A 20,320-nucleotide genomic window follows, 5' to 3' on the forward strand; every position below is an offset into this window, starting at 1 on the left:
CGGATGCTGTTTTGTTTTAAAAGGCGTTTGGGAAGAAAGAGAAAGCCATCAGGGGTTCTCGAAAGGAAGAGCGAGATGGAGAATGAGGCCAACCTCAGCCCTTCTCTACATTCATATCACTTCCCCAGCCATATTTTTGGACAGTCAAATCGTTCCCCCATCTTTCCTAACACAAACAGGGACAGAACACTTCTCCTAGTGACTTTCACAGCCTGTTGCAGGAAAAATGACATTTGGAAACCATGAAAAGCTGCTTGCAGGACAAGGGTTTCATTTCTCAGGAGCGAGATCCATTTCAAGCAAAACGATGATTTACCTGAAAAACTGACACCCGCCTGTGTCATCACAGCGTGCACCTGAAATAGCAGATGCATCAATCGGAGGCCGTCTGTTAGCTCCCACGGCAGCACAAACAAGCTGCCAGAGAGCCAGCGGCTCAGCAGCATCGCGGATGCTTACAGCAGTTTTTGCTCACAGATCAGAGGAACAGCTGCCTTTAAAGAAAGGGCCATATAATTTTATGACCATTAACATCATTTTGCAGCAATGCGCTGAACAAAGGGCAGGCAAGCTCCGTGGGTAAGGGTAAGAGCCAGCTGCTGCGAGGCTCGGGGAAGAGGCACTGGGGAGCTATCTAGGGGTAGGCTTCTTCTATCCTCCCAGGTACAGATCGCGGCTATAGATGGGGATGCAAAGATCTGATCTGGTGTGGCACCTCCTGCAAAGCTGCCTCCCTGAGCACTGCACCAGCACAAATCTCGAAGGTGAGAACAATCTCGCGTCGATCTCAAAGGCTGCTCTTCAAAACCCACAGCTGAAGCACAAAAGCGGCAGCAACAGCCACAGCCTTTGCAGCCACTCGTTTTTCAAAGCCGGAGAAAGGTGGATCTGAAAGCTTTTGTTCCCCCGGGGAGAGGGTGGAAACAAACAAAAAAGGAAGAGGGAGAATTAAAGTAATCTTGAATCGCTAAGCAGATTCACATTGCCGGATCAATAAGCACCACTGACAGGGATCACAGGAATGTCGCAACTTTGCCAATAACACAGCAGCACGGCAGAGCTGGCGGGATGACTTTTCTAAGGCAGCCGAGCATGAAGCGGCAAGGCTGGCGCGCAGCTGGAGCAGCACCCTGGCTTACAGCGGGCCCTGCCAGCTCAGCGCAGTTTGTTTCAAATAACGATGAGCACAGAGATTCCACTTGTCAGGGAAAGATGGGGAAAGGAACAAAATTTCACAGGCCGAGCCCACGCGCTCTTCCCCCAAACTAATTCTTTTCCAGGCTGGAAACAAGAAAGAAAAATCAGTGTTAATTTAATCAATTGATCAGCCTATTGATCGGAAAACTGGAGCTGCTAGTTAGCCGTGTGCTGCAATGCCCTCAACTCTGAAACCACAAAACACGCCATCGATTTCTTCGCTTCCAGCTCCAAAACAAGAAATAAAGCTGTGCTTTCAGCGGGAAAGCAACTTTCCAGGATGCGAGCAAACAAGTGCAACCGGCCAGGAAACAGGGCCCGCCGCACCCCACCAGTTCCAAACTGAAATTAGTTACAGATGCAGTCACGGTGCCTTGTGTAAACTCTATCGATTGGGTAGCTGACAGTCTTCGGAGTCTCCATGCTAGGACAATCAATCCGGCTGCAGTGTCACCTGCCACTTTGCTGAACAGTTGACAATGCAATTATCCAGTGTGGAGGCAGGGAGTTGGCGTGTGTCAAACGCAGTTAGCCACTTTCCGGGCACTACTCGATAATGCGTTTCACCACCGAGTGTAAGAAGAGACATGTGGAGACAGGAGCTGTTTAAAGCCATTGAGACCCGTGCTCCTTTTTCCTTTAGAAAAATCTCACTGCCCCTGACTTAACAACTGTATTCTAAAATGCTATTAAAATCACGTCAATCAGCTGTGCGGTGCTCAGGGCTGAAGTTTGACCCGAGGCTCCCAGAAGAAGGTTGCAGTTCTGGCAAAACTGCAGACGCTTGGGGAGAAAACATAAAAATTATCAAATGACTGCGTTCAAGCCTAGGACTTTCAAATTCAAAGCAGACAGACCACTAGAAAAATGGATTGGAGAGAGCAGCTAAGCAAGAACAGCAGATGGGACTGGAAGGTCTTACACCGCACGTCTGAAACCTAGGAAAATTGAAGTTTAAGGGGATGCTGTCAACTTGAAATCCAGTCAATTTCAAAAAATGGAGTAGTTTCAGGTGCTCTACCTGCTCCCTTACTCCCCCTGCCAATTTGCAGGGGTTTACAACTGCTTCTTCTGTTTTCTTTTTAATTAATTTTTTTCTCCTTTCTCTGTTGCTGGGTGACAGACATCCCTTCCCCCCTCAAGTGATATACATAACGCCGTCAAATGGAGAGAATTCCCCTTCATCCCACAGCAACTCTTTTTCTGGTCAGGATGACTGTTGCTGTTACATAAATCAAACAGCAAGAGATTTAGTTGATTGTGCTCCTCTCAGCTAATGCGTTCTGGCAGTTTGAGCACAAAAATTAGGTTCTCAGATTTTTGCATGCGTTAAAGTTAATGAAAATGCAGCATCAACAATCACGACTTTTAGTGTCTATAAGCGCCGATTTCTTTTTTCTTTTTTTTTTTTCCCCCCCCCAAGTTAATGTGATTTTTACTTTGCTGAGTCCTATTAATCACATGATGTTCCAAAACGATGAAACCAATTGCTTGAAGCATTGTGTGAACTTTAAACACACAGGATATTGAGCAACACTTGCGTGGTGGTTCATGATGGTTTTTATAGGTAAGGTAGGATTTTTTTTTTTTAATTTCAAATCAGATTATTCTCACCTCTTTGTTCTACTGACCAAAGTCAGTCTGACATCAATATACAACACAGTGCCTAAGAGACATTTATTAGTCACAGAATCCCTCAAATTCTACACATCGTTATAAGCTATGGTGAAATAGTCAGGTATATATAGGAATCACATGAGCTACAGGACTACACAAACAGATCCGCAGCATTTTTAGCTCAAGTTACCTTACAGAGAAGTATTTCCTCTCAAAGGAGAGATGCCAACATGAAGAAATGCTTGGGCTACTCCATCAGACAAGTACAAAGTGCTGTCCTTCAGCAACGAGGATTACTAGGATTACCACCATTTTACACTATGGCTAAGGTAAGACATACAAGCATTCCGGGATGAAGCAGCCCTCTAAAGAGAGGTTAAGGCATAAAATAAGCACTTGAGAAACATCAGATTTACACATCTCACCCACTTCAAAGCTTACAACAGGTAGAAGTGGCCAGCAGTAGGTAGAAAGCTGAACATAGGAAAGCAAAATTGCCAAGAAGGAAAAAGAGAGAAGGACATTCAGATGCAGATGCAGTACTGCATTCACCTTACAGACCAAGCCATGAAGAAAGCTCTGCTGGAAATGTGACAGAGAAAGGCAACGAACTGAATTCTTGCGAAGTAGGAGGAAGATCAAGAATTTCATTATGGCAAAGATTCCCCATACTCTCACCACAGACTCCTCTGCATCCAAGTTGAAGTCTGCTTTAGAATGACAGGGCAAAATGAATGAATTCTGACTCATCCCACAGAAATGGGGAAGACGATTCTGGTTACTCAATCAGTCTTCCAAAAAGGCCTAAGTACACCAATGACATTTTATTTCCCACGTGGCCTTGTAGGAGAAGCTGCAAGTTTCAGCTCAAATTCCTTTCCAGAATATATCAGTTTATACCTTCTTATTGGTATGACCCTAAATGCTGTGTGAAGCTCATCACACAGAAAAATGGGAAATCGCCCTATCTGCAGAAGCTTTCCTGCATGCCCCATTATACTTTATCTGAAAAAGAAGGCACATTTGGCTCCTAAGGGGTTTTAGTTATGTCAAGCTCTTCTGCACTATCTTCACAGTATTAGAGAAGTTGTTTCCTCATCCTTCAGTTTCCCTGTACATGTAAGAAAGAGGCAGTATTTTGTTGGAAGAGTTCGACGATTGTTACATTGCACTGAGCAGCACAGCTGAGTTTTCCTCTTCTATTTCTTTCTGCCCTGGTAGTTACCAGACAAAGGTCACTGTACTCACCAAAACCTTTTGCTGTGGCAGGAAAACTGAAAAGCATCTACTTATATTCTGAGGGCAGGATTTTACACTTGTGAATGTGCTTCTAATGTTAGAGGTCTTCAGAAAGAAAACAAATGCAGGAACATGCCCTATTGCCATAGAGCTTGCTTGGACAACTAACTTACAGAGGAAGAAGGCCAGTCTACATCATTTGCTACTCAAACCAATGCACATCTGATTCTGCGGAGATAAAGCTGGCTGTGGGACCGCAGCCATCTGCTGTAAACTTTCACACATTTTAATATAGTCTCACTTTCTACACAGCTGCCCTAATCGTACACAACATGAGATTCAATGCAAATGAGTACCCTGGGATAACTACACTTGGTTACAGCTTATAAAGTCTTACCAAGTCTCTCTTCTTATGCGTTAACTGATGCTGCTCTTTTCTCCTGCTTAATACATTAACAAATAGATAACAAGCCCTTTGCTAGCCTGGGAGCAGAACAGCATGGAGACAGTTGGACTAGATGAATCTTAGAGATCTTTTCCAAACTTAATGACTCTGTGAAAGAGAAGCTTGAGTCAAGCAATCCTCAATTCATCTTCAGAAGCATTCACAATCCATCAGTTGTCATCACGTCGATCTTTCTTAGAAGGCATCTGCCCCTGAAAATTCCCTGTTTACCATCAACACTTTCAAAGTCTTTCTCTCTTCTGTGTCATTTTCAAGGAAACAACCTGCTGAAGAAACCCCCGAAAGCAACGGTGACTATCTTGCTTCCACGTCCAAAGGAAAGCTTTGCCTGGGGGAAGATGGAAGAGAGGAGGACGGTGCGGGTGGAGAGAACGTAGCTACAATTCTTCAATCTTTTCATATCTAAAGAGGACAGCAATCTCTGTTCTATCAGACCGCGTGGTTCGTGCTTTAAATGGTACTTGCTACTAGCTTGCGTTCCCTGTCGCTGTCTCCCTCCCTTTGAAGCAGACTGGACAGCTTCCTCAAGCTGGCGTTATCACTCCCTCTAACCACTCTTGGCAGGCAATCTAATTCCCCCTGAAAAGGTCACCGCCATTTTAACTGCCTTTCAATCACATTAAGCACGCTGCCGCTCGTGCTCAGAGCGCTGCGCCTGCAGCTCTCCTGACTGAGGTGCGATCGATAAACTGACATCCTGTCCCCCCGCCAGCCCCAGCCGCTCCCTCCCGGACAGCCCCTTCCAGAGAGAGCGGCCGGAGACGGAGTGGGAAGAACCCCTCGTCGAGCACGAGGCAGCAGGGGGGAGCTGCTAACCTGGTGTTTACTCATCTACTTTGTCCCATCTGCTGGGGAACAGAAGGTTGCAAGCATCCCCTGCTCCCAGCCCTGCAGAGGCACGACTTCACAGGACAGTTTGCTCAGGCATCGGCCCAGACACCTTTGAAGCTGTGTTACAAAGCACAAGCCTCCCTCAAGCTTCCCTCAATGCAATCATTACCGTTATCTCTCCCCCTGTGCTTTTTTTTTTTTTTTTCAGTTACGAGTTATATGTTCCACCCATCGATCCCTGTGTAAGACACTGTTTTAAGTCCTCTTGCCTTTTGACTGTGCTAAGCCGTTTAAGAGATGACAGCAGCTTCTATCAGCGCGAAGCTGATGTGATTCTTTTCAGATAAAGCACTTTTTTTCACTCCCCCCCCTCCTTTTTCCTTCTTTCAAGTAAGAGACATACACACAAAAAGAGACAGTGAATCTTTCAAAGAAAAAAACCCTTTTGAACTTCCCTCAGGAAATCTTTAAAGGGATAACCTTACAGTGTAAACACTGAGGGTAACGTGCATCCATTCTGGAGAGGAACAGAAGAATTGCTACAAATACGTTGAGTGGTAGAAAAAAAAAAACAACTAAAAAACATCAGAGATGGAGCCACTTGATGCTTTCACTTGTGAAGCCTCGTTGGCTTCCTAAACAGAGAAACTCATTAGACAAAGATTGCATGAAATAATCTCCTGTAACAAAGACCATCAGAAAGGGATGATCCAGGGACATGGGGACAGATGGTTCAGGAATTTCAAAAGAAATTTCAGTTTTGTGACAGTTGTGAGATAGGGAAATATTTTATTAATTCCTCTCTATGGCTTTACATTTTGAAGCAAGAGCTTGATTAAAATAGCAGTAGGTATTTCATGCTGGTAGCCTTCTGCAGTCATCTTCAACTATGAATTCCTGCTTCAAACAGAAGCTCTGCTGAAACAAAACCATTCCAAATGCTATCTAATTGCCAACAGTCTTCATTTATACCCTGCACGGATCCAGTCTGAGATAAGCACATGAAGCAATAGCAGACGATGCTTTGCGAAGGCAGGAGAACCTCTAGAAGTACTAAATAACTCCTGACTGAATGCCTTCACCAAGCCCAACTGCTTAAGAGACAGCATACTAATCTCAGCACTTCTCACCTAGGCTGTATTCCTAGTTGCTACTATCTCCTTTCCTTTCCAACTGCTGTGTCAAGTACGCTGAACCATGGCAAGCAAGGAGTACTTCAGCTCTGCTGGACTTCTTAAGACAGCCCCTAAGGTGAGAGGAGCAAATCTTCCCTGCCATAGCTTTGGGATCAAGAAAACTTCATCCTGGGAACCACACAAGTGAGGCTTTCAGCCTGTGATTGCTCTCAAGTATTAAACCATCTTCCAGAAAATCTGAGCTGGGCTGCTACTGTCCCTGACCTGCTTTCAAGGAAAAAAGAAAAAATAAAAGTCCCAGCCTTCCCTCGCCTGAAAAAACTGACAAGATCTTTCAGCAAAGCTCTACTGACCTTGAGAGGCACATAAACATGCCCATTAACCAAAGATGATAAGAGTAGGCAGCCAGGAACCTGTGCTAAGTTTGAGCTGCTTCTGCAACGCTGCCCACCGTCTGAGCCAACTCGTGCAATACATGCTGGCCACAGCATCCTGCTCCACTCACCGCCCAGCTGTGACATCTCCTCCCAGCAACACACTATTAAAACCAAAACTGATGAGACACATGGATGTCTATTCTCCCCTCTGGTTTTATATATTTCCCCATGTCAACTCTTCAGACATCCCTGACATCCCTGCAGCCTGGCAAAAGCTGTCTGGCATTATAAAAGACCTTTGATTTCCACATCGCTGCTACTTTTTAGCAAAGGGAACAGAGCCAAACATGAAGCCTCGGGTGACAAGGGTTAATGAGGGCCTTACCAACTCCAGACAAAGCACGTTTAAGCACTGGAGAGCATCTCTAGAACACCGTGTTGTGCTTCAAGGCTGTACAATAGGGACTCTGTCCCTAGAACAAGGGAAGAACCAACATTGGCTGAGAAAGGAAAAGGAGAGTCAGCTTTACCTGAGAGTGCACAAAGCAGGTCTGACCAACAAAGACCAGAGAAAATAGGAGAATCACTAAAAGGAGCATGGAAAAGTATAACTTCCTTAAAAAGAAATTCAATCAGCTAACAAGAGGAGCTTTCCAGCTTTGCTTTCACTTCCCACATTTTATGGAAGATTCCTGAATAGGGTATGCAGGTACCCTGCAGCCATCATCTAGCCATCCCAAAACATTAGGCAGAAAGTTGGTTTTAAATAGTATCCTGCCTATAGCATAGCGTCCTGCACCAAGAGCAGGAGTCAACTAGACGTCCTTCCCATCAGGGCAATTACAGAGGGTTTACCCATGCTCACCTCTTCCAGTTTGCTGGTACTTTACTGGATCAGTTCACACAACTAAATGCTGTTGACAGTGTCATGCAGATCTTGGTAAGGAAAGAAGAGACAGACCTCATAATTCTCAATGGAAGCAAGGCTACTTCTGTACATCAGATTCAGAGATTCACATACAGCCAGCTAGGTGAGAAGGTTGCAGCCATGACTGCTGTTACGATCTATTTAATCTTTGATGGTGAAGGAAAGTAGTTGATTTATTTAATGCAAACTAACACACTTGAGAATTCCAGTTTAAATAAAAAGTATCAGGGTGTAAACCCTCTGTATTTATATAGCCTAACCCTATCAATTACACACACTTTGTCAACCTGGAGCCTTGTATGAAGAACACCCTGACTGAAGCTGCATGAAAACTTCAGTCCATATCTCAGTGAATTAATTCAGACACCACTGGAAATAGATCCAGGTGAAGACAGCACAATGCTTCAGCCAAAGAAGTGGAAGATTGTGCTCTCTTCTAAAACTCGTCTGCTCGGTGCACAGAGTGCATGAGTACACTCTGTATGTGCATGGTCTGTCAGGAATTAACTGAGTATCCTGTCTAATCAGGACTAGTAGAGACAAAAGCACACAGGCATCCCATGCTTCTCTGCTACTGATTGTAATAACTGTACTAAACACAAGCCTAAGGCCCTGCATGGTCTCATCAGACTGCTACCCAGTATCATTCAACTCTCCATGCCGAAAAGAAGTAACAAGAATGAAGGCCACAGACACAGAAAGCAAACAACATGAGCTTCGATGGGTAGCCTTTAAAATCAGTAGAAGCTGCTCCTTCACCTCTGTGCTCCTGATACCTGCTCTAATATGATATAATTTCAGAGGAAGGTAAGAGCAGATCAGGAGTGCCAGGTTGCCACTGAGCACACGACTGGCTTTTAAGACCAAGTCCCTTACTTAGCAGCCTTTCCTCTTGAGATATTTTAAATTAAAATCCAAGCTGATATAGGAAGAGATTACATCCCACCCTCTTTATTGAACGGAGGGAGCCAGCATTCCTCCCCTCATTAGGTATGCACTACGTGGATTGCTTGTGAGATTCTCCTTAGTGCCAGAGGTTTGTGCCAAAGAGCAGTTTAGTAAATCCTCCTCCTTGAGGCCAAAAGGCTGAGTGTAAGAGAGGGGACAGGTTTCTAGCTAAAATTACATTCACCAATAAAGCTCATGAGAGGTCAAATTTTACCATAACTCACTCTCTCCTCAGTAACTGATTTCCCCGTCACTGGGGAAGGAGCAGAAGAAGGAGAAAAATAAAATGTGTTTGTCTGGGAGCCCTAAGGGCTTGCAGTGCTGGAGGTGCAGAGCAGGTTTCTGGATTCTCATTTATCAACCTTAAAAGGGATGGAGTGATAAATGCACAACCGGGCCTTTAATATTTTATGCAGGTGCTAAAGCGACTTAGCTGTCACCTTCAATACATCACCAGAGGCTGGTACACCAGCTTTCGTCACTCCAGGCTGGGAGTTTTTACAATTTCATTTCTATTTCCGTCTCTTCACATATTTCCACGTATATGATACTAGGTGTAACATATAAGAATCCATTTTCCCCAAATGATCTCCCCATTCTACCCGTTCCCCTCTTTAACCACATTTCTCAAGCAAGAAATAATTCCACGCGTTTGCTGAGGACTTGCACAATTTTTGAATCTTACCATTCCAGAGGGGCAGAAAGCTGAAATTGCTTTACGTTCTTGCAAAGGGTTAAGGTCCCATTCTTTGGGAGAGAACTTCCACGTCCCTCCCTTTAACAACAAGCCACAGTCACCTACCACAGCAGAATGATTTACAAGGGACTCAAAACATGGGCGCACCTCGAAATCCTCCCTCCAGGAGAGTAGTGGCCCGTATCCTCTTCTGCCCACACCACTCGTATTCTTCAAAGCGGTTGCCGTTCTCGTTCTCGATGTCTACAGAGTCATCCTCGGTCATGCACGAACCTTCTCTCTGCACAGGGGAAAGCAGGGACAGAGCGTTGAGACGCATGAAATAGCACTGCAGGGTTAACAACTCAGGGTGAGATAGAGAAGGAAAGCTGGACTGCTCCAGGGTAGGATTTGCTCCCCTCCCCATTCCCAGCCATCTGAGCTCAGAAGTAAATGGGAACTATAAGAACATGACAACCTTAAAGTCAAAAGAAGTGGCAGGGGGTCATCAGTTTTGCACAAGCAAAATTCAGCTCTGGTTCCTATGACACTGGTGTGCATTTCAATGTGTTCCCCTACTTGGAGCACAGTTTCCCTATTTATCATCTAAACAACAGATTCCTTTGATCCCCAGCACTGAGAAGCTCCCAGGCTACAGGAGCTGACAAGGAATACTCTCCTAGAGCATTATTGAGGCACACTGATCAAAAGACACCTGTCTTTACACCACGCACTTCTTGAGATGACAAGAATGAATGAATTTGTTATCTCTGCTATGGGATTTCCCTGCAAAACAAGCACAGAAAGCCCTATGACAATTCTCTTATCCCTGATGCTTTTTCCTCCTTATTCCTTGCTGTCTTTGGAAAAAACAGCAAGAGAACAGTTCTGCTTGAACACAATTTTTGGAGTAAGGTGGTCATGAAACATTTACAAGTGCCAGCCTGTTACAAAAGAATCCAACAAAAGTAATTCCAATGCTGTCGCCGTGCAGAAAGAACTCTTCTTGCTGTGCTGCATAGGAAGCATACAGCACTATAAAAGGCTTCACACACTCAACAGCTCTACACTTACTTTCTACAACTTAGACTTAGTGAAAGAGTGCAGGAAATAAATGCAGAACAGGAGAAAATCCAGAAGAATCCACCTTCCAAGACAGAGGAAGTGACTACAGATCTCAGGGAGACAGTTAGCATTGCCTGCAAGCTCAACAGTGTTAGTGTTTGTCCCATGTTAAGTCAGACAAAGCTGAGAGTAAGGAGAAGGGAATGGCAGCTGGCGATCCTGCTGCGCCTCTACCTTTGCAAGGCATTGTTCCACATGCCTACTCATCTCCTCCTCGGATCCTGACAGAGGTCGGTTGCAGAGGGGACATACCTGCCCTTCGTCTTGCTTCCTCCGTTTCATTTTTCCAATCCGAGCTGCATGGACAAAGCAAGGAAAGAAAAAAAAAAAGGAAAAAGGAAGACATGTCAAGTTTGTAGATCCATCCATTCCTTACATAGAAACTTGCTCTGACCACAGAAAGCCACTGCAGTGCCCAGAAAGCCTCAGACAAATTATGTAAGACAGCCACTTTCAGGAGTGTCTCCTGCACGCCCTAAATGATTCCTTCCCAAACTGTCACAAGCAGATCTTAGTAGCAGGTAGCATTTATGGAAAGATCCTTGCTGTGAAAAACACAGCACCCACCCCAGACAGCTTCTGTCTCTCCCTGTTATTTTTATTTCACTGTTCTAATGCATAGAGAAACTGCCTTCTTCAGGGCATGTTCTGGGAAACAAACATGTTAGGATTCACGCTGATTAGAAAAAGCAGCCAAGGTAGCCTGTTGCTTAATATGATCTCTGGTTAATTTGAGCCATCGTTTAATGTGATCAAAACATCTGGAACCAAATCATTTGCATTAAATAGAACTTCTGTCCTTTATTATGATGGCTTTAGGCAGGTATTACTGAATAACTCAATCACTGGCTGCAGGAAAGTTCCTATTTAATTAATATGGAAGGTCAAAATTCTGAATGAGAGACAAGGAAAAGCCCAAGGAAAGCCCGTGTGATAATGAGAGATGACACCACCAAAAAGCTGCAGAAATCGTTCCTGACATGGTGAGTGCTGCAGCGTGCTCTGAAAGCCTTGTCCACAAAACCTGTGAGATAACAGCTCTCTGCAGCCAGAGACAACAAGAAAGGTGCTGCAACGCCAGGACCACACCAGGGTACAGGAAAGTTTGTGTCAACTGTCCCCTATGGTACATCAGATTCGTGCATTCACAGCATCGTGTGATTGATGAAGCTGGAGCTGAACACACCACCACAGCCTTGAAACAGGGCTTTATTGTTGGCTTTGCTGGACATAAGAATGTCTGGGTTTGGATGTGCTTTCCCACCATTCAGAATTAGGAATATTCACCTTCCCCTACGCTCTGAAACTCCACTATTATGAAGGCTTCGTATATCTGGAGCACTGCTTTTCCTCACTGAAAGCAAGCAGATTTGCCAAAAAAAAAATAAAAAAAATTAAAAAAAAAAAATTAAAAAAATTAAAAAAAATTCCTTCAAAACAAACCTGTGTTCCTGGCATCATAAAAAGGATTCTGCAAACACAACTCTCCTATAATAATAACAGACAACTCCAACCAGAGCAGGAGTGTCTTTGAGACCCAGTTCTTTGAACAGCAACAGCTCTCTTGAGTAACTGCACACTGCTTTCATCTGGTGTTGGAGTTTCACAGTCTGTACTTCAGTATTTCTGGTAAGATGTCTTGGTAGTTTCCCTTCTACTTTATCTGCTTAAGCCAGTTATTTTATCTGCAGCGTCAGCTTTTACTCCAGAAGTAAACTGCATGACTTCCAGTCAATACAAAAGCAAACGATAATCACCAAGTGTTATTTCAGAGCGCCCAAATGAATTATACTCCACTTCTAATTAAAACAATGACCCCTAAAGTCTTCTGTTTTATCTCCCCACTTGGAAGCCCCCAAACCAACCCTCCAAGCTGGCACAGCACTACTACCAGGGACAGTGTTTAACCATACTCTGTCTGGTTTGTACTTCAGTGCATAAGAGCTTTCTGAAGTTCCGGGTCAGGGAGCACCTACACCCCCTAGCAGGGCTTCTTCCCTGAGAGAGCAGGCTGGAAACTGACTCAGTTGTATTCCAGTAAACGCTCACCTGACCAGAAAAAAATAAAATGCAGGAAGACAGAAAGCAAGCCTTCTCTATTCTAGCGACAGGCACCTGTCCCTCAGCTCACCCTTTTTTTAAGCAGGGAAATGGAGGGAAGGAGCATTAAAATATTCTGGTAGGTCTCAGCAGGTGGCTCCTTGGCGAAGCAGCCCTCGTAGTTCCAGTGTCACAAGTGAAAAAGCCACTGGACAGAAGAAGTGTTGAAACCAAATCCCCTGCCATTTTAATTCTGTGGTCATTAGTGGTGCCCACAGAGGCCCGGTGTGCCCCTGGCTGACAGCAGAAAACCAAAGGGACTGCTGCAGCCTCGAAAGCCCATCCCGAGCCACATCTTCCATACCCGACATGCAGCCCTGCCATCACTTCCAATCAGCACAGCAGAGACAGAGCGGCCCCAAAGGCAGGGGGTGATTGTGGTGCTGTCCCGAAGGGGAACCGCTCAAAAGAACACGCAAGTAAGACCACAGGATTCTTAATTAGTGTTGATAGATGCGATCATTTCTAATTAGCTCACTAATCCCTCTCCCCTACACTCCTGTCGCAGGAGCTTGGGAGAAGAAAGAAGAAAAAAAAAAAAAGTGATTCCCTCTTGTAATTCAGCGAGATAAAAACATAGGCAGAAGCAGTCTGGGCTTCCAAATCTCTGCTGCCTTCCCACAGGAGGGGAGAGAGGAAGCCAGGCCGCCCTCCGCAGGTGGAAGGGACCGAGTGTCTTTCTCACAGCTCTTCCCATCTAGGCTTAAGAATTATTAATGCTTGAGGATTAGGTTATGCTCTGGCTCAGAAAAATTTCCTGGAAGGAAAGCTAATGGGTTTTAGTTTTCACTGCCACGCTTCCCAGTAAACAGAAATCCACCCTCAGGATGGGGCTGTCTAATTACACCCAGAGTGCTCTTCCAGTGCATCCAGCAGTGGACACGAGACAAACCTCTCCTGCAGCATCCAAGGAGATGATTAAGTTACTCGCAATATCTCTTATGATTCCCTCCACCAGTTTGAGTGGTCCCCCGAGTCCCATGCAGACATCATTAGCAGCTCCTGCAATGGCAGGCCAATCAAATTAAATGGAAACATTTTGGTCTCCTTTCCAGTGAAAATCACCTAGCTTTGTCCCTCCCCCACCCATCACCAGCTACTGGAGCACTTGGTGCGCTTGTGGTGAATTGAGTGCAGCAACAAACCACAAAGATCATTGTAAGGACCCATTCTGCAGCTCTACTGAGAATGCCAACTTTGCAAATACCCCTAAATGTGAATCAGAGATATTTAGGCATGAGAGGTAGCACCTGCTCTCCACAAATCTACTACAAAAGTATTGAGGACTGTTTACACTTTGTTGGACTCATCACAAAAGGCTTCTGTGGCAGATCGACTTACCCAAGAGCATCTGATCCAAGGGAAAAAAGACAGCTATGACAGAGTACAAAAAGCCACCTCAAGAACAAGCTAAAGCAGGAAAACAGATGGTCAAGAATAAATCTGTTTCAGACCTTGCGTATGATTTGCTGCTCATCTGCCTGAGAGAGAACACTAAAGGCCAAATTCACAGAAGGGTCTCAACAACACAGATAATTTTCAGCAATCTTCCATCTGACGCTGTTCTCCAAGGATTGCACAGACTTGACCTGCTGAATCCATGCTCTGTACACTAATCATAACTGTGCCTCTAAGCAGACCTGCAGTATTAAACTCCTTCAGCATCAATTTACAGAGTGGCTTCAAGTTTTGACTTTAGCAATATGGGAAAAAAGGCAAATGAACAAAATGCTTCCTTTAACATATAGCTACACCAGGAATCAGCACCTCATATGCCTGAGTTCACAAGGACACAACCCCATGAAGTGAGTTTAGCACAGGTGAAGGGTGCTGGATTAACTCACTGAGGCTGACAGGGAACTTCAGATACAAAAACACTAGACCATGTGTCTTACAGACAACATTAATCTGCTGCTCCAGAGCTTACAAATGCCTTATGCACAGAGCTTACAATTATCTTATGTACAGTCCAAGGTAAGTTAAAGGTTTGACTTACGGAATCAGAATTCTGGACCAAGTATATGTGAACCACATAAGGTCTTATCTACACTGCACCCAGGCTCACAGAAGACATCCCTTTCTCTACCTTCTCTTTCCTTAGCTCCTGTTCTGTCTCAAGTGACCACACTGGGATGAAACATATCCAGAAAATTCGAGAGGCCACTCAGGCACAAAGAGCCAGGGCAGCTGAGATCTGAGTCAAGGACTACGTGGGAGAACAGCAAACACTGCAGGTCCCTCTTTACAGGGGGAGTTTCCAAAAGTGATCCTGAAGCTCAGCTGGTAAGAAACTTTACAGAGACAGCCAGACAAACAGGTAACAGCAACACTGAGAAGAACCTTTAAAATATAATAGAAAAAAAGTGAAATAGTAGGTTTTTCTTTAACATAAGTTTGCATTTTCTATATGTTATGTGCCAATAAGAACACGAAGCAGAATGCCAGATGTCTTGGACAAGTCCTACACAATTTTTGTCCATGCAAACCAATAGGGATAAGGAAATAATTCTCACAGAACAAGCTATAAAACTGTGTGATTGATAAGAAGCTTGTTAAAATACAAGATATAGATAAATAAACTTTTTTTTTTCCAGAGCACTCAAGCATTCTCCATCTGGAATGATATTGGTTAACTAACTAACAATAACATGGTGAAGCTTACGAATAAGTTATTTTGGTACAAATGCAGAGGAGCAAATGAGAAAGCAGGCAGAGTTCAGTGCTCATAAGCACTGACAGCAGCTGAATACACTATCCAGCCACCCAGCTGAATGCTCATCTAACTGCTCAGGACTGAGCCAGGTATCACCATGGGCACATTCTGGGAATAGTAATAATCAAGAGTCATAAAAAGATAAGGTGAGGAGGAGCCAACTCTAATCCATCTTGACCAAAGCACTTCAGCTAATATTTCTGCATCCAGCTCCCTAGCTCTGGACCTAGTCCTGCTAAGGTACACAAGAGAACAATTACAGTTATAAGTGTATTATTTAATCAAAATGCCCTCATCTGGATGATGACTGTTAGTTTTGTTCACTGTACTCCTAAAAAGAGTAGAAGGTTCAGCGAGAGCAATGCAAATGCCATGCAGAAGTAGCAGCCTCCCTTCAGCTGACAAGCCCCTTCAGTTCACAAAAACAACCCAAAGCAGGTCCCAGACTGCAGCACATACTGACTGTGCTGCAGTCCTGCTTCAGGCTAAAGTCAAAAGCAGAAAGCACTGCTGAGCTGGTTCAGCAGAGCATGCTGTCATCAAGAGCTTTCATTCATCCTGGAGGACTCCACAATGCCAAGAACCTCACAAGCCTCGTTCAGACTTTTTTTGTTAAATAAAATTATTGGCCAGAAAAAAGGCAGAAGGTGTGAGCTTAGACTGAACTATCCAAAAATGATAAAGAAACAGTTTGACATCACTGACTCCAGAGACCTTTGTCACACAAAACAAGTCATTGCAGAGTAACACCTGAGTGTGCTTCAGTCATCTGAAGTCTGTGTCAGGAAAGGGGACTGCCTGCAAACAGGCAGCTCACTGCGCTCATCTAGCAGTGTGGATGTGAGCACACATGCCAACAATTATGTGATATTGATACAAGGCAACTCATCTCTTTGTTGTATGACTTGACAGACCTTCAAGAGCTTCTGGCCCTCAGGGTGCGCATTTGAAACTCTCCAAGCCGCCTCTGAATTCAGTTCAGTATTTCTTATCAAAGACATTGGGTCAGTAACTTAATAAAACTTCAACTTGTTTAAGAAGACTATACAAGAAGTAGTACTTCAAATGTAAGCAAACTACTCCAGTACTGGTACAATCTAAAGCTTTTTGTTATTTGGTTAAGATGAAGTTGTGTTTGGTTTTTTTTTTTTTTTTAAAAAGTTTTTTTAAAACCCCACTCTGTCCTACACAACCACAGCAGGAAGCTCAATATAAACGCGTCACCTGGCAGCTTAAGCACCTGAATGGCATCTGAACGCTGCAATTTGGGTTGGCTACAGGCCATACAAAATACACGGGTCACATATAGGCCATAGAAAAATCAGATGACCAATTATTGCTACTTTGTACAGGAAAGTTCCAATTCCTCCGAATCTGGGAGAAGCATTTCAGCTTCAGCCTAAATAATAAAGTTTTTCTAAATACTTCTAAATACTAAAGCACTTCTCACTAGATAACCTTGTCTACTTGCTGTTATCAACACGCAGAAACTCAAGCATAAAAGTAACACACAGGCTGCAACCGGGAGTTCAAGAACCCAAAACCACGGAAGGTGACGTCAGATACAGCAATGCCCACACCGCAACTTGGAAAGTTTCCTCAGGACCCGGGCAGTGCCACAGGAGCCTGAGTGCACCGGGTTGCCGCGGGTTCGTGCGGGGACCCCAGCGGCAGAAAGCGGGGCCGGGCCGCTCCGGGAGGATGGAGGAGGGCCCGCACTCACCGTTCAGCCGGGTCTGCCGGTTCGCTCGCACCCGCAGGAAGGTCTGCAGAGGGGAGACAAGAGCGGACACGTGTCAGCGCCCCCGGCCCGCGGCCGCCGGATGTCAACAGCTGCCCCTGCCTTGTAAACAAGGCCCGGTCCCCCCGCCCCGCGCATCGTCGGGACGACGCACCGGCCCCGGGCCCGCCCCCCCCCCCGGCCCAACTCCAGCACCCACCTCTTCCCGGCCCCCGCCGCCGGGCCCCCTCCTGCCGCTCTGCATAGCCGCGGGCGGCCGGCGGGGCGACGAGGCGGCGGCCCCGGGGCGGCTCCCCCCGCGTGGCCCGGGATGCGGGCGGATACGGCGCGGCCCGGCAGGCGCCGCCGATCAGCCCCCAGCGGCCGCCGCCATGTTGGCCCCGGTCATGTGACCCGCCGCCGAGCGGGTGAAAGTTCACCGGGAAAGCGGCAGGGAGAGGAGAGGAAGTTCCCATGGCAACCGACAGGCGGCAGCAAGGTTCGGCGAGCCCCGGCCAATCAGAGCTCAGCGGCGGTAGGAAACTAGGGAGGTTTGGCCAATTAGAGATGAGGGGCGAGTGGGACTCCGGCGTGAGTGGCCAATGAGAGATCGGGTGCAAGTAGAACCCGAGGGCAAATGGCCAATCAGAACCCAGGGGCAATTGGCACCCTGTGCTACAGGGCCAATAAGAGCCCAGGAGCAACTGGACACAAGGGGTCCTTACCCAATAGGGCGCTGCCGATTGTGGGTTCTACCCTTTCAATTAATTAAGCTGTCTGTCAGGAGGCGCGCTCACCACTGAGGCTTTGGTGGAGGAGGGCACTGAGCAAGCCAGCATTCCTGCAGCGCTCCTACTCACAGATCTCCTTCTTCCCCAAGTGTCCCCGTGGTAAATAAGCATGAGGACTAAGAAAACCAAGCCGTGGGGATTCTGAAAATGTGTGCTCCAATGATTCCCGTCTTAGCATGCTGCTAATACAATGAATATTTGCTATTATTAAATCCCCACAAGAGGCATTCATAATACTAGCACACCTCTGCATACGGAAAGCTAAATTTTGCAGCTTTAAAGTCACCATGAGAGTCTTCTGCTCTGCTTCCTGAATGTTTCGCTTGGTAAGCCAGGAAGAATGAATTCTCATTCATATTGTGGCTTTATTAAGGATAGGCTGAGGCTTTACACAATCCTGGCACCCACTCTGAGGTCCCTTTACATTGCCTGAGGAGCATAAAGCAGCCAGCATAGGCATAAATGAAAATCAGGCCCCAGAGGTCTTTTCTCCCTGCAGTGCAGACTTACAGCTCCCATTACGCATTTGCATTAAGGGCTGCAACCCTCCATAAAATATACTCACAAACTTAAAACACATTAGAGACTCACTAGACTCAGCACATAGAGGGGGCTTTTGCTGAGAATATTCGTCCTCAAGTATGACATAATAAAAATTTATAGGAACAGAGGACTGCAAGGGACCGCCAAGTTCACAGAGATTGAAATCTGGAGAAGTGGGGTGGGAGGGGTGCTCCTGAGCAAAGGGGGACATTGCAAAAGGCAATTGCACACCCTTTTGGAAAGAACATTATTTATTTATTAGCCTTAAAAAAGCAAGCAGGGAAGAGAGCAGGAATGCTTGTATTAGGCATTTCCGTATCTTCTGTGGGATTTGCTGCTCTTACTTTGTACCAGGTCTCATATGAGGGTGAAGTGACCGTGATATGACACAGCATTAGAACTGAAGGGTACCTTAGAGTATGTAGCAAACAATGGAGGATCTGTCTTTTTTGGTAATATAACCGATAAATAGGTCAGAGGACAGAATAATGGGCAATAAGCGCACATTTTTTGCTGCTATTAATAGGACCTATCTTCTAGAGCACGTGCTTTAGTTGGAGCTGCTGGGCTGGGCACACAGAATGGTCATCAGCTCTCTTTCTGCTGATACTGATGCAGACTGGGCTGGTGTCGAGTGGCTGATGTATAACGGCTTGACCTTGAGCACAGGACATCACTGTGAGGGACACTGGGCCATGGACATAGGACAGGGTATAGGGGTAGAATGGCACATAGGGTGGTGGATTTATGCCTGACACAAATACAGCCATAGCCCGCCCAGCCTCTCCCCATGGTAGCTGAAGGCATGCTCGGCACTGTGCTAAAGACTACCATTATTTTTCCTGTTGCCTTTCAGAGCTTTGTTGAAGCTAGTGGCTGAGCACAGGCTTGCAGCCAAACAGTGTGGATGTGTCTTGAGCAGGAGTCAAGTGTGCCAGCCTGCCCACAAACCACAGACAGATCCCCAAAAAGCTGAGCTGCACTCTGGCTGCTGCCTTCTTCTTCCTTTCTTGCTCTGTCTCCCAGAGCTTTTACTCAGTGTGTCACAGCAGGTCTAAACCTGCTATTCCTCTGGGTAGAGAATTTATTTATTTATTTATTTATTTTATATAACCTGCAGGGTTATAAAACATGGTGGCACCACTCTGCCAACATTTAAGTCGGAATCACAAGTCCGTTTGCTGGGTAGCAGTACACCAGTGAAATGGAGAGCTCTGTCCTGCTGCAGGCTGACATCATTCACTGCTTTCCAAAAAAAAATCACTTCTCTGAAAGTTTCACAAAGCACGGAGTAAGTAATGACAAACACAGCCATGGCAACGGCAGAGATGATGAACGTAACGCAGCAGAAAGCTCTGCGAAGATTTAAAGCTATGACTGAAAGCCAGCATTGGGAGGACTGTGCAGACAGAAGCACGCCTGCGTGGCCATGTGAGGGACAAGGTGCTCTATAGGCATGCAGAGCTGATGGAGAGCTGCTGGGGTGAGCTGGCTCCCACATACAGCGGAGAGCAAGGATGGTGCCTGCCTACTTACCTGGTATCTGTCTGAGTGATGGATGTCATCCGAGGAGTGGGGTGATGCTGTTGGAGAATCTCCTTCCCGCTTGATTGAAGCCGACAACAAAATTGACTGTGAGAGAAAGGAGAAATTCATGCTGTGAGCATCGTCCAATGCTCTGCCCCTGACTAAGCTGCCCTCAAGGGCATGGGGAGCAATGTGAGGCTGGCCTTGTGCTTCTCATGCTGTGCATTGCCTGCCCTGCCTGGGGCTGGGCTGCGGGGCTGTGGCCTGCTATAGCCCAGTGCAGTGACATCAGGCAACAAAAGGACAACTGTCCTTCAGACAGTGATGAGTGATCCCATTGGAAGAGGCCGGTGGGTCTGCTGGCTGAGCAGCAGGGTCGAGCTGAT

At 45.9% G+C, this 20,320-nt stretch overlaps 1 protein-coding gene across 7 annotated transcripts in view; it reads right to left on the bottom strand.

Moving 5' to 3' along the window:
* The window catches only part of RNF220 (ring finger protein 220), a 164,087-nt gene that overhangs the window by 33,942 nt on the left and 109,825 nt on the right, over positions 1-20,320 (bottom strand). For 4 of the 7 annotated variants that reach the window (XM_052666123.1, XM_052666126.1, XM_052666122.1 and 1 more), the window contains 4 exons: positions 19,944-20,039; positions 17,077-17,119; positions 10,715-10,836; positions 9,584-9,716 (listed from right to left, as the gene is read on the bottom strand). In XM_052666123.1, the coding sequence (XP_052522083.1) occupies positions 9,584-9,716; positions 10,715-10,836; positions 17,077-17,119; positions 19,944-20,039 (394 nt within the window). Of the gene's footprint in view, positions 1-9,583; positions 9,717-10,714; positions 10,837-17,076; positions 17,120-17,293; positions 17,410-19,943; positions 20,040-20,320 lie in introns of those variants that run through there. The other 3 variants (XM_052666128.1, XM_052666127.1, XM_052666129.1) reach the window with 2 other exon arrangements.

Source organism: Tympanuchus pallidicinctus, unplaced genomic scaffold (assembly GCF_026119805.1).
Source record: "Tympanuchus pallidicinctus isolate F22 unplaced genomic scaffold, pur_lepc_1.0 scaffold7, whole genome shotgun sequence".
NCBI classification, from domain to species: Eukaryota; Metazoa; Chordata; class Aves; order Galliformes; family Phasianidae; genus Tympanuchus; species Tympanuchus pallidicinctus.